Source organism: Rhinolophus ferrumequinum, chromosome X (assembly GCF_004115265.2).
Source record: "Rhinolophus ferrumequinum isolate MPI-CBG mRhiFer1 chromosome X, mRhiFer1_v1.p, whole genome shotgun sequence".
NCBI classification, from domain to species: domain Eukaryota; kingdom Metazoa; phylum Chordata; class Mammalia; order Chiroptera; family Rhinolophidae; genus Rhinolophus; species Rhinolophus ferrumequinum.
Window position 1 is genome coordinate 115,015,090 of NC_046284.1, and position 12,088 is coordinate 115,027,177.

At 41.9% G+C, this 12,088-nt stretch overlaps 1 protein-coding gene across 1 annotated transcript in view; it reads left to right on the forward strand.

Annotated features, from left to right (window-relative positions):
- PIR (pirin) overlaps positions 1 to 12,088 on the forward strand; it is a 90,089-nt gene that overhangs the window by 22,845 nt on the left and 55,156 nt on the right. Inside the window, exons 4-5 of the mRNA XM_033118789.1 lie at positions 5,191 to 5,274; positions 8,125 to 8,331. Coding sequence (XP_032974680.1) covers positions 5,191 to 5,274; positions 8,125 to 8,331 — 291 coding nt within the window. The remainder of the gene's footprint in view (positions 1 to 5,190; positions 5,275 to 8,124; positions 8,332 to 12,088) is intronic.

Below are 12,088 nucleotides of genomic sequence, written 5' to 3' on the forward strand. Positions count from 1 at the left end.
ATGAACACATTCACTAAAAGTTTGAGAAATTAAATCCTTATAATGAATTGAATCAGGGAATAATAATAATGCACCCATCAAAAAGTATCAGCCGCTTAATTAAATTGTTATTATAATGAAATCTTAACAAAATATTAAAACAAGAGGAAAACCTACATGCTTCCCTTAAACCTCTCTTTCTGAAAGAGCCCTGTGAGCCCCAAACCTGTCTGGGACCATGTGTGCAAGGGAGCGTTTTCAGACGCTTCATTCTTAAGTGTCTGTCTTGACAGCTTTTAATTAGAGATTGTACAGAGCAGTAAAACCTCCCTCTACACCACAACACAGCTTGTCCCTTGATGACTAGATGGCACTGTGCCATACAAACACACGGTCTTTAAACAGAGACACTCGCACGTTCTAGAAGACATAGTTATCAGTGGATCTATTATCAAAACGTATCAGTGAGGTCTGCAGAAAAACAGTGAGAACACATTATTAGGATCGGCAGAGGGCGCTCTTAAGCAACAGTACTTCTAACAACCACTCCCCACACCCGCCTCCCTGTGTAGACACAACACATTTGTATGTGGGAAATTGGGTCATCCTAGAAGTTGGCAAACCATTCCCCTGAGGCTCTTTCAGTACAACAGGGGAAATAAAACAATGGACATGAACACGTTGACCACAGACTTACAAGGTGTAGGTGGTATCAGTTAAGAAGCTGATCTGATGATTACATGGGGAGCCAGGGGTACTTTGTCTGAAGTGATTCACCAAAACATTAATCCTGAGTGGGGTTTGAAGGGGAAGAGCATTCCTGGCTCTAGGGATTCTACAAGCAGCCAGAAGTTTCTGAGGGAGTCTGCAATTCAGCTCGCCTGCTAGTTTGGGAAATGGTTGTCAGAAACTTAGTGTGCATGTGAGAAATGTTATTCAGAATGAAAAGAAAATCAGTAGATTTGGGAGACTTTTGAGAATAGGAGCAATAGAAGAATACAAAAGGAAAATGGCCTTTCAGTGAGCTGTTCTTTTCTGTGTAGTTAGATATTGTTGAGTAGAACTCTTCACTATCCACACCACAGAAGGAGCCCATCATCACCTCATTTGAGGATCCTGTGTCTGTCTGGCCTTCCATCAACCTCTTCTCCACTTGGCCCAGGAATCATGAGGCCTAAGCTTTCTGTCTGTGTATAATAGCACAAGGACCCTTTCTTTGGCAGAGGAGGCCATTTTGCCTTGAAGCCCTCACACTTCAGGCTTTTAAGTCCTGGCTGCTCCTACAACTCCCATGACATCTCTCCTTGAAGGCTGGCACCATGCTTACAACACATCCATTACTGCCAGGGCGATGTCAGCATTTGTGAGGCAACATGGGAGGGTGAAATCGTTTTATTATCAGAGATGGAGAATGTTAATGTAAGTCCTTGCTCTGCTGTTATTAATGGTGTAACCTTCATCACACCAAGCCACATGTTTTCATTAATAACATGTAGATAATAATATATTTCCAGGGTCAGATGCTTTGTAAACGCTGACATGCTATACAAACACAAGATACTGCTATTCATTCATTCGTTCATTCATTCAACACATCTTCAGTGCCAGCAACATGCTGTAGCCTTCAGGGAGGTAACATTCTCTTAGGAAAGAGACACTAAATGAATAACCAAATAATTATATAATAGAGTGTCCTTACATGAAAAGGCTAGGAAGAAAACACAAATCAGGGTGGGAAGATAAAGAATAGATTGACCAATATGATGGGGTGGTTGGGGGAGGCCTCTCTTAGGCAGTGACATTTGAGCAGAGGCCTGAATAAAGTGAGGAAGCAAAGCATGAGAATATCAGGGGAAATACATTCCAGAAAGCACAAGTGAGGACCTGAGAGAGGACCCACTAATGGGACCTCTGCCCCACCGGAAGTGTGGCAGATGTGCTAATTCTACAATTTACTGAACACTTGTTATGTGTGTTCATAACACACACTCGGTGAGCTCATCTTCTAGGTCCATGTTTTCACGTACAGCAACTGAGCCTCTAAGAAGTTAATGGACTTCGCCCCACATCTCACACCTGGTAAATGGCAAACCCGAGGTTCCAACTAGGGCCCCAGAGCCCTGAGACAGGGCACCAGGGGGCAGTGTGGCAGGACTCCCTGAAGCATTGAAGCCTCTGCAGGATTGTGGCAGGAATTGTCAAGGCAGGATCCATTAGAGCTTTAAAATATTTAAATTTGCCCGTCGGTTGAATACCTAAATCATGGTTTGGTTATCAAACCACCTTTTGGCACTTGTGAAAGTGTTTATGCAGGGCTGGGATTGGATGAGCCAATTTAATGGGGTGATTTTCCAGGTTTCTCGGTGATTGCTGAAGTTATTACAACTTTATTTTCTGTAAAATAAGTTGGGGCCTTAATTGTATAGATTCAAACATTATGTTTCTGTCTTTGAAGACCAGTTAGCTACTTTTATTATGCAATATGTTCCTTGCTGGCCTCTCTCATCAGCTATGACCTCAATGCGTTTTTCTTTTTTTTTCTCTCTCTCTCTTTTTCCTACTCAGCTACCAAGAGGAAAAAAAGCCACCATTTTAGGGCAAATGGAAATTAAAAGAAAATGTAGTTTTATCTACAACATAGACTTTTTGATTTAAAGAATATCTTGCATCTATGACAATAAATGCGCTTATGACACTCTTCCTTCTAAATACCAGTCAGAAAGGAAACAATAAACTACATTATATCTTGTGCTGTAAGTTTTCAGAATTAATTTATAGCTCTTTGAGGTACACTTTTCCTAAATTTCACATTGCAAGTGACACTTTTCTTTCATAGCTGTTGTTGGTTTGTGTCCTTCCAAATGCAAACATACAAAGAAATACGAACTGATAAAGAAGCAAAAGTATTTATTATAGTAGAGACCCATGGAAAGTTTAGGAGGAAAGGACGAAGCAAGACCAGGAAGCGTGGCAAATCCTTTAAGAAAACACCTGTTTCAGATTACACAATTCTAATTAAACAGGCGCAACTCTTAAATTTAAACATAACACTCCCCAATCCGTTAACCACCCACGGCAATTCTCCAGGTGTTTGCGATTATGTAATGTACTAAAAAATCATCTGGATTGTGTCAACTCTCAAAGTACTGCTTGAGTTTTTAAAAAATCCTTTCCAGGCATTAATTTATACTTAAGATCTCAGTGTAGCATTTATATCACTTTAGCAAAAATAAATAATAAATTTTTAAAAGTAATAAAGAATCAGTGGTTTCCTTGGTTTCTGATTTCCCCCCCAAAGGCTAATAAGTATTGTTTTCGCTTTAAGTAGTAAAAGGTAAGCATTACAGGCTCAGCAAACTTCATGGACCAGACATCTCTAATTCAAATTTTACAGTATTTAGGATGGGAGAAATGATGTTTACTTTTGTATTATTAGGGAAGAGAGGATATTCCCTAATATCCACTGCAAAAGTAGAGGAAAAGGGGTAACTGTTTTCTCAATCTTTTACAAACAGTGTTGGAATTACTCTCTGAAATAAAATTTGCAAAAAAGAAAAAACTTTTGTTGGTGTCCACATAAATATTCATCTTTAAATGAGTCATGCTCACCACAATTTACTTTTTAAAGTTGCCTGACATACTTTGAGATGATTAACAATTTGAAGGCCCCTAGGCTTGGATAATTGAAAAATCTTTGGGGACGGAAAGAATATGATTTGAAAGAGACTCCTTTGAGAACCCAAAGAAGAGCTTCAGCCCAAACAGAATGAAAATTGCCTTTATTATGCAGTTATTTTAATTAAAAATGCATGCAGAACAGGAAAAGGAAAGCAATTCTAGACACCACTCCTGATAGTTGGGCTGCTTGTTTGAAATTTGGAAGCATTTTATTTGTCTTCTTAAATTTTCAAGCTTTGTATGGGGTCCTAAGTGCTTAATTCCTATTTTGGCCCTCTGTAACAATTCCAGATCTTTTCCACTTAGTAGCATATTAAAGTCAGAGCCAGCTATATTGTCTTCACACATAATATGGAGTTATTTTTCAGATTTTTAATGTTTTCCCTTATGTCTCACTGCCTTCCTGTCCAGCCCCAGTATACTGACGCAGGGAACAAGTATGTAGATTTGCCCGCTTCTATGCAGAATAAAGCACATCACTTATTTTCATTCACTGATTAGTGGCAGCATCTTTATATATGTTTCTCAAAATAAAATAGTTGTTTCCTTTGTAAAAAAGTAAAAAAGTAAACTACTTATTCCAGAAAACCCAAACTATCAGAAAAGTGCAATTCCGTCATCTAGAGATGACCACTGTTCACATTTTGATGTGTGTCCATCCGGGCATCTCCATGACTGGATACAATGTTATTGAAATGAACCCATTTAAGTGGATCATTGCACTTAACCCCTTTAAATAAAATTGCTGTCCTGTAACCTACTTTTCTGATGAAATGATATTTCATTTTTCTGTGTCAGTAAATAGCAATCTATATGACTTTTTAACAGTTGTATACATAATGTAACATAATTTAGCTAAGTGTATCCTATAATCTGTCACCCAGATTGTTCCTGTCTTTTTGCTATTATAATAAGCATTGCAAAGACAGGTTTGTGTAGACATTTTGTATTCTTGTTATTTCCTTAGATTTAAATCTTAGAAGTGTGTTTTTTACATTTAAATCCTTCATCTATTTAGAACACGTTTCTGTAAACAGTGGGGGCTTACTCTCTTTTCTCAAATGGTCAGTCAGTTGTTCCAGTACCATTTATTGGAAAATGCCTCCTTGCTCACTGATTTGAAATTGCTGTCATCATATGTTAACTTCTCATACAAATGGGTCTCTTCTATTTCCATGCCAGTGTTGCACTGTTGCCATTACTACAGCAAGTTTGCAGGTGGAGATTTTAGACTTAAAATCTAGTCAGGGTTCTCCAGAAAAAGGGAACCAGTAGGGTATACAGAGATAGACATAAGAGGAGGTTTATTGTAGGAATTGGTTCAGGTGGTTATGGAGGTGGAGAAGTCTCATGATTTGCCTGCATCTGCAAGCTGGAGACCCGGGAAAACTGGTAATTCAGTCTGAGGCCCAAGGCCTGAGAACTTAGGGAGGGAGGCACTGCTAACACTTTCCTCAACACATTTTCTGTGGAAAAGGTGAACTCTTCATCGCTACCCAACTCCTACTTTTTCTTCTGCTTGTTTTTTCAAAGGTATCTTACCTCTTGGAAGGGGGCAGCATGGCCCATGAAGACTTCTGTGGACACTTTGGTCAATTGAACCCAGGAGACCTGCAGGTATGGCTGAGGACAAGGCATCACTGATGGTTTAATGACGTTTGGGTGTGCATGCTTGCCCTCACCCCCTGCCAGTACATTCACGCTTTCCTCCCTCTCATATCTTTGACCTCTCCATTCTGTGGCTCTTCCACTCAACCTAGAAACCTGCACAGGTCTCTTGTATTCCTCTCTCTTTCCTCTCAATCACTTTTTAGCTCCCGCTTGGTCATTCTCTTACGTTTCTCAAAAGAATAATCAAGAGTGACTATCTCAACTTCCTCATCTTCCATTTTGTCCTTCACTCACTGAAATCAGGATTGACCTCTCAGCACCCCAGAACCTTGACTGAAGCCGTTCAGGTAATGGTCACTCATGATGTCCTAATTACCAGATTCAGTGCACCAGTTTCAGTCTTCATCTTTCTAGACCTTTCTGCTGCACTTGAGACAATTTACTTCCAGCTCATTTGCAGGGGTAGTTGTGGTCATTTAAGACAATAACCCAAAGCCCGCCACCATCCTACTCTTGTCTGAGACATGAGAATTAAAAATTCCCAGAAAATGCTTGGATCATCTTTACTGGTTTTGTAAGTCTGAACTCGGTATCAGCTACTTTTTGGGATCATTGACATATTTGGTGGAATGATAACTGCAAATGTTTGACTCGTGGTATTTCAATGGACATGACATTTAAAGGCAGAAACACAAAAGGACAGAGAGTTGTGGCCAAAAGTCAGCAGTAACCTCGCACTGGAGCAGAACATAAAGTGGAGACGGCCTACAAAGGGGGTGATATGATGACCGGTTGAGTCCTGACCAAGGAAGTGGCAATTGTCCTGCCCTCTGTGCAACAATTCTAAAGTGTGTCTGCATGGATCCCAGTGGGATTGACACCCTGGTGCCCACAGATGTAACTTACCCATTAAATGCCCCTTGCCTAGCTCACTTTTCCCTACACTTCTCTACTTGTGCTTTCTGTATCTCTTTCCAAATAAACTACCTGCACTGATCCTTGCCTCAGGATCTTCCGTGGGAGAACCGAAGCTGAGATAGGCAGGAAGCCTATCCATCATGTTCCATCCTTCATCCCCAAAGTCCGAGGTTAGTGTCTAGGGCTGGCCCCTAATACTCTCGCTTTTTTTTTTTTAAATAAATTTTATGGGGAACAGTGGGTTTCTCCAGGGCCCATCAGCTCCAAGTCATTGTCCTACAATCTAGTTGTAGAGGGTGCAGCTCAGCTCCAAGTCCAATTGCCATTTTTAATCTTTAGTTGTAGAGGTCACAGCGGGGCTTGAACTGGCAACCTTGTTGTTCAGAGCACGCGCTCTAACCAACTGAGCCATCCGGCCGCCCCTCCGGAAGCTCAGCGGCAGCTCGTTGTCTTCAATCTAGTTATGGAGGGTGCAGCTCACTGGCCCATGTGGGAATCGAACCAGCAACCCTGTTGTTCAGAGCTCACGCTCTAACCAGCTGAGCCACCCCGCTGCCCCATAATACACTCTTTTTTGTTTGTTTGTTTTGTTGTTGTTGGGGAAGGGGAGCAGGACTTTATTGGGGAACAGTGTGTACTTCCAGGACTTTTATTATTTTTTTGGGTGGGGGGAAGGACTTTATTGGGGAACAGTGTGTACTTCCAGGACTTTTTTTCCAAGTCAAGTTGTTGTCCTTTCAATCTTAGTTGTGGAGGGTGCCGTTCAGCTTCAAGTTGTTGTCCTTTCAGTCTTAGTTGTGGAGGGCGCAGCTCAGCTCCAGGTCCAGTTGCCGTTTCTAGTTGCAGGGGGCACAGCCCACCATCCCTTGCGGGAGTTGAACCAGCAACCTTGTGGTTGAGAGGAGGTGCTCCAACCAACTGAGCCATCCGGGAGCTCAGCGGCAGCTCAGCTCAAGGTGCCGTGTTCAATCTTAGTTGCAGGGGGCGCAGCCCACCATCCCTTATGGGACTCGAGGAGTTGAACTGGCAACCTTGTGGTTGAGAGCCTACTGGCCCATGTGGGAATCGAACCGGCAGCCTTCGGAGTTAGGAGCATGGAGCTCTAACCGCCTGAGCCACCGGGCTGGCCCCCTAATACACTCTTAATAAAGAAATAAAGGAATGCTTGAAGAATCTGTACAACAATAGAGGCAAGTAGTGAGGGCTCCTTTACGAGAATTGAGCAAACAGAGACTGAAGTCGCCCATCCACGGTACAGTAGATACTGCGGGCCTGTGCGTGTGTCTTTAGGCCCGTGCACGTGTCCTCCAGCTGCTGTGAAAATCATCTGCTGATGGCTCACAGCCACATCACAGCCTGGCCACTGCCCTCCATAGCAGAAACTGCCTCTCCCAAGGCTGTGCTCCCTACTGAAGGGAGGCCCACGGTCACTGCTGTGCTGATATGAGGGAGGAAAAAACCTGGCCACTTCCCCGCAATTTGGGGCAATTCTGAAGCTTCATCCAACGCCAGGCCTCCCTGTTGGATCGACCAAGACCATCATTGTAACTGCACTGCTGGCTGGCTTCTCCCCCTGCCCAGTCCTGCTTCTTTCACTTCTTAATGTGCTCCCGAGAGCACTCCCCAATATACTGTTTGCTTGCATCTCCCCATAATCAGTGCTCAATCAAAGACTCATGGAGGCCAAAGAGAGGCTTCTTCCATTTGTGTGAATTTCAGATCTGATGCTTTGATTTCAAATGTGACGAGTAGAACATGTTGGGAAAACTGGAAAAGGTTCCAGCAGTTGTCATTCTTGTTTTGTTATTCTGTATGATGCCCAGGGACTATGAAGGAAGCACTTGTAAGGTGCTTCACGCAGATACCATTTTGCAACAGTCCCCCCTGCAGACTTGTTCGAGGCTGGGTTACATTTCCCTGTTGGTGTGGTGTTTGCAGTGGATGACCGCGGGCCGGGGCATTCTGCATGCTGAGATGCCATGCTCAGAGGAGCCAGCCCATGGCCTGCAACTGTGGGTTAATTTGAGGAGCTCAGAGAAGATGGTGGAGCCTCAGTACCAGGAACTGAAAAGTAAAGAAATCCCTAAACCCACTAAGGACGGTGTGACAGTTGCTGTCATTTCTGGAGAAGCCCTGGGTATAAAGGTAAGCCATGCTGTTGTGTGTTTGGGGAAACTGAGATGGTCATTGACATAAGGCTGGCCCCATCTGGGTCAACACTCACTGGGTTTATCACAGTTCACGTCCCATGGGATGGACTTGCTTCCTGGAGGCAGAAAAAGTGGAACCTAAGGGGACCTCAAATTTTTTTTGTCACGTGCAAACTCAGAGAGTTAGAAAAATTATAAGAAAGAAAGGCCATATTAAAAATTTGGTCAAAAAGCAATTTTCAAGGTATATTTTAATATGCATGCAGATTTAGCCTCTATCCTTTTGCATATAATACAGTTTTGTAGGTCCTTGGAACTGCAAGATCACCAACTTGAGGAAACAAACAGAAAACAAAGCCAGCTCCACTCCCTGGAGATTTAAATTATTTATGTCCAATTTAGTTAGTAAGGAAAGCACACTAATACATCATAGAAAGGTTCTTTTTAAATTAATTTGAACATTTATTCATCCCATGCATGCTATGTCCTGTATGTTCTTATCAAATGAGACATTATAACATTTCAGTTTAGGGTCCCACCTTTTTAATCAAATACGATCAACGGAGGCTAAAGATTATGGACAGATTTGTGGTGAGAAAAGGGTATCGGAGCCCTGTGTTAATTGCACATGAGACGTGCTTCTGGGAAGGCCAAGTTCCTCACACTGGGAGGTACTGGCCAGCTGGGAAGTGAGCTGGGTGGCTTGGTCCCTTCAGTATCGTTTCTCAGAGGCAGACCCCAAGATGAGAATTCATGTGCAAGTAATTTTACAGGACATGTCCCCAGGGGAACAGAATAAGGAACCAGGACAGGGAAGGGCAGGGAGCCAAGCAAGGGTGTCATCTCAGGCAAAGTCCCAAAGAAGACGTGGACTCTGGAGAAACAGTTAAAAGGGATCTGAGGGGGATCTGGTAGTGGCCCCAACACCTAGTTCCACACGTGCCACCTGGAGTTGAGAGCGTCAAACAAATTGGGAACCACATTGCCATTCTCCTTGTGGGCAACCAGCACTTTATTTTACACACTAATTTATGTAAATCTAAATTTTGTTTAGGTTCACCCACAGGGATAATGGCTTGGCAGTGGCTACTAGCCAGCCAATCAGTGGGGTGCATTTCATGGGTAACAGATTGGTCGTGATTATTGGTTGGGACTTACGGGGTTATATATTTCCTGCACTATAACCACAGTTCTTTACCTGTACCAGGCCTAGGTGCTTGCATTATTTTGTTTTGTGTTTCCAGTGTAAATAGAAGTAATTGAAGAAGAAAAGAATCATATATATTAAATATATATATTTAATAGGGAGCATATTTATATATTTTTTATATATGTATATTTATATATTTTCACATTCCTATATATATAGGAATATATATACATATTTCTCATATATTTCACATATATATATATATTTTCACATTCCTATATACATACATACATACGGGGCCAAAAATGTTTACACATTTTAAGAAAGGAAAAAGCTGTATTAATTGTAATAATATATACCAATAACAAAAGATGAATACAAGTCACATTTGACTTCTGTAATTGCAAGAGGTGCTCAAAGTGGTCCCCATCAGTGTAATTTTAATACAGTTTTTTCCTTTCTTCAAATGTATATACATTTTTTGGCACCCTCTGTACGTATATATATGCCTGCCTGCTCTCTATGCCCCGCCAGGCTTATGGCTTAGTACTTTGCAGTTAGAAATGCGACCTTTGATTGTGTTTCTGTGATTCATTTCTGTTTTACCAAGTACTGGGCAGTGCTCTATTAAGATGTATGGTAAGAGTTTGCTTCCCTTCAGCGTCACAGAGGACAATTCAGATTCTGTGGGGTCTTTCTGATAGAAGGCAAAGGATGTCGCTGTGTGTGGAGTCAGGCAGGGCTGTCTAAGGAGAACTGAATTCATCCAGCCAAGAAGCTGCTCACTCTGTTTCCTGTGGGGCTTTTCACTCTGTTTGCAGGACTTGGGTTCTAGGGGCATATCGAGGGATTTCCCCTGTCCACTTCCACCAAAGCACAAGGCTTCGTGCAATTGCTCTTAAGATTTCCTTTATGAAAGAGCTGAATTGTCTGCAGCTAAAATGAGAAATGAGATCCCTGGTTTAATAGATAAGTGAAGTCAGCAATATCACGAATCTTAGAGTTTCACGACTGCTTCTCATTTATAGAAAACACAATGCAATTTTAATGTCTGCGCCAATTCCAGTTACAGGCAGAATAACATTTTAAAGCACTTCCAAACAGCAGACCACATGGTCTTGCAGTCACAACCAAGAATTAGTGACCAGAGGTAATATTTTAACTTTGTAAAATAATGTTTTAGTACCTGCTGACCTCTATTTTTTTGTCAAGTGAAATCTCTGAAGTGAATTACATTCTCCTAAGTCAGTGATCATTATGAGAACATTTTAATAAGGAACTCTTGGAACCCCATTTAGCATTGATTTGAATTTTGAGAGGCAGTGTGCTGCTGTGGGTACCACGTGAACTCTGGTGATAGATGGCCTGGATTAGAATCCCCACCATGAACTAGCTGTGTGGCCTTGGGCAAGCCTCTTAACCTCTCTGTGCTTCAGTGTCTGCCTCCTTAAAAAGGGTTGCTGTGAGGATTGGGTTGTTATTTTTATACATTAAGTTTTCAAAACAGCACCAGATACATGGCAAGCACCACATAAGTAGTAGCTGTTACTATGATTGTTTTGATTACTTTCTGTTAACTTGGGCAGGAACTGGGCTGAGATTTGTGATTGCCGTCTATGCTAAAAGGACTTGCTGGCATTTGGGAAAGGTAATTAATCTGCTCTGTAGAAAGACACCAGCATCGGTCAGTGTAAAGATGGGGGCACTATTGACCATTTTTTTCTGGCTCCCATAAGAAACATAGTTTTCTACATCTGAAGCTTTATTATCTGCTCACCAAAGAATGACTAGATCTTTAAAAAGTCTAGATGTACCATAAAAACAAACTGAAGATTATTTTATGTTAAGTTATCAGGTGAGCCTGAGAATATACCTTTTAAGAGATTGATGTGCTTCTAACCAATATAGAGTCAACAGCAACTCCCCTCCCGCAACGAAAATGTCTAGAACATGGAATTAGTGACCATTCCAGCACTTCTCCAACTTCAAAATTCATGATTACCTGGGGGTCTTCTTAAAACGCAGATTCTGCTTCAGGTGGTCTGGGCAGAGCCTGAGCATCTGCATTTCTAACCACTCCCAGGTGATGAGGAGGCTGTGGTCCAGGGACCACTATTTGTAATGCGTGTAATGACCATGGCATCTAAGACACGGGGGATTACTCATCATGAGGACCAGTTTGATTATGCGCCTATAGAAGATGTTTTAAGGTCCAACTCTGTGGCTTTTGGCAAATCTCGTTTAATTTTTCTGGACTTCATTTCCTATATCCACAAAAAAGATGAGGGGGTTTTGTGCAAAATGCTACAAGCTTTTTGTAACAACTCAACTGTCCTTTTGATATTCCCAAGTGTGGATGTGTTCCTGCTTCTCAGTTTAGATGTGTCAGCCCTTGGGAAGCTATGGCCAATTTTGAACAAGATTCTGCCAGAATAGCACGGTCTAAAGTGAAGGCTGAAAGAGGGAAAAGATAAAAATGAGATACTTTGAATAGTTTCTGTCACTTCTGGAAGGTCAAAATCACATGTTTATTTCATGAGACTATGAAATTCTCCAAACCCCATTCCATCCTTATCAGGCAGCCAATCAGCAATATTTATTG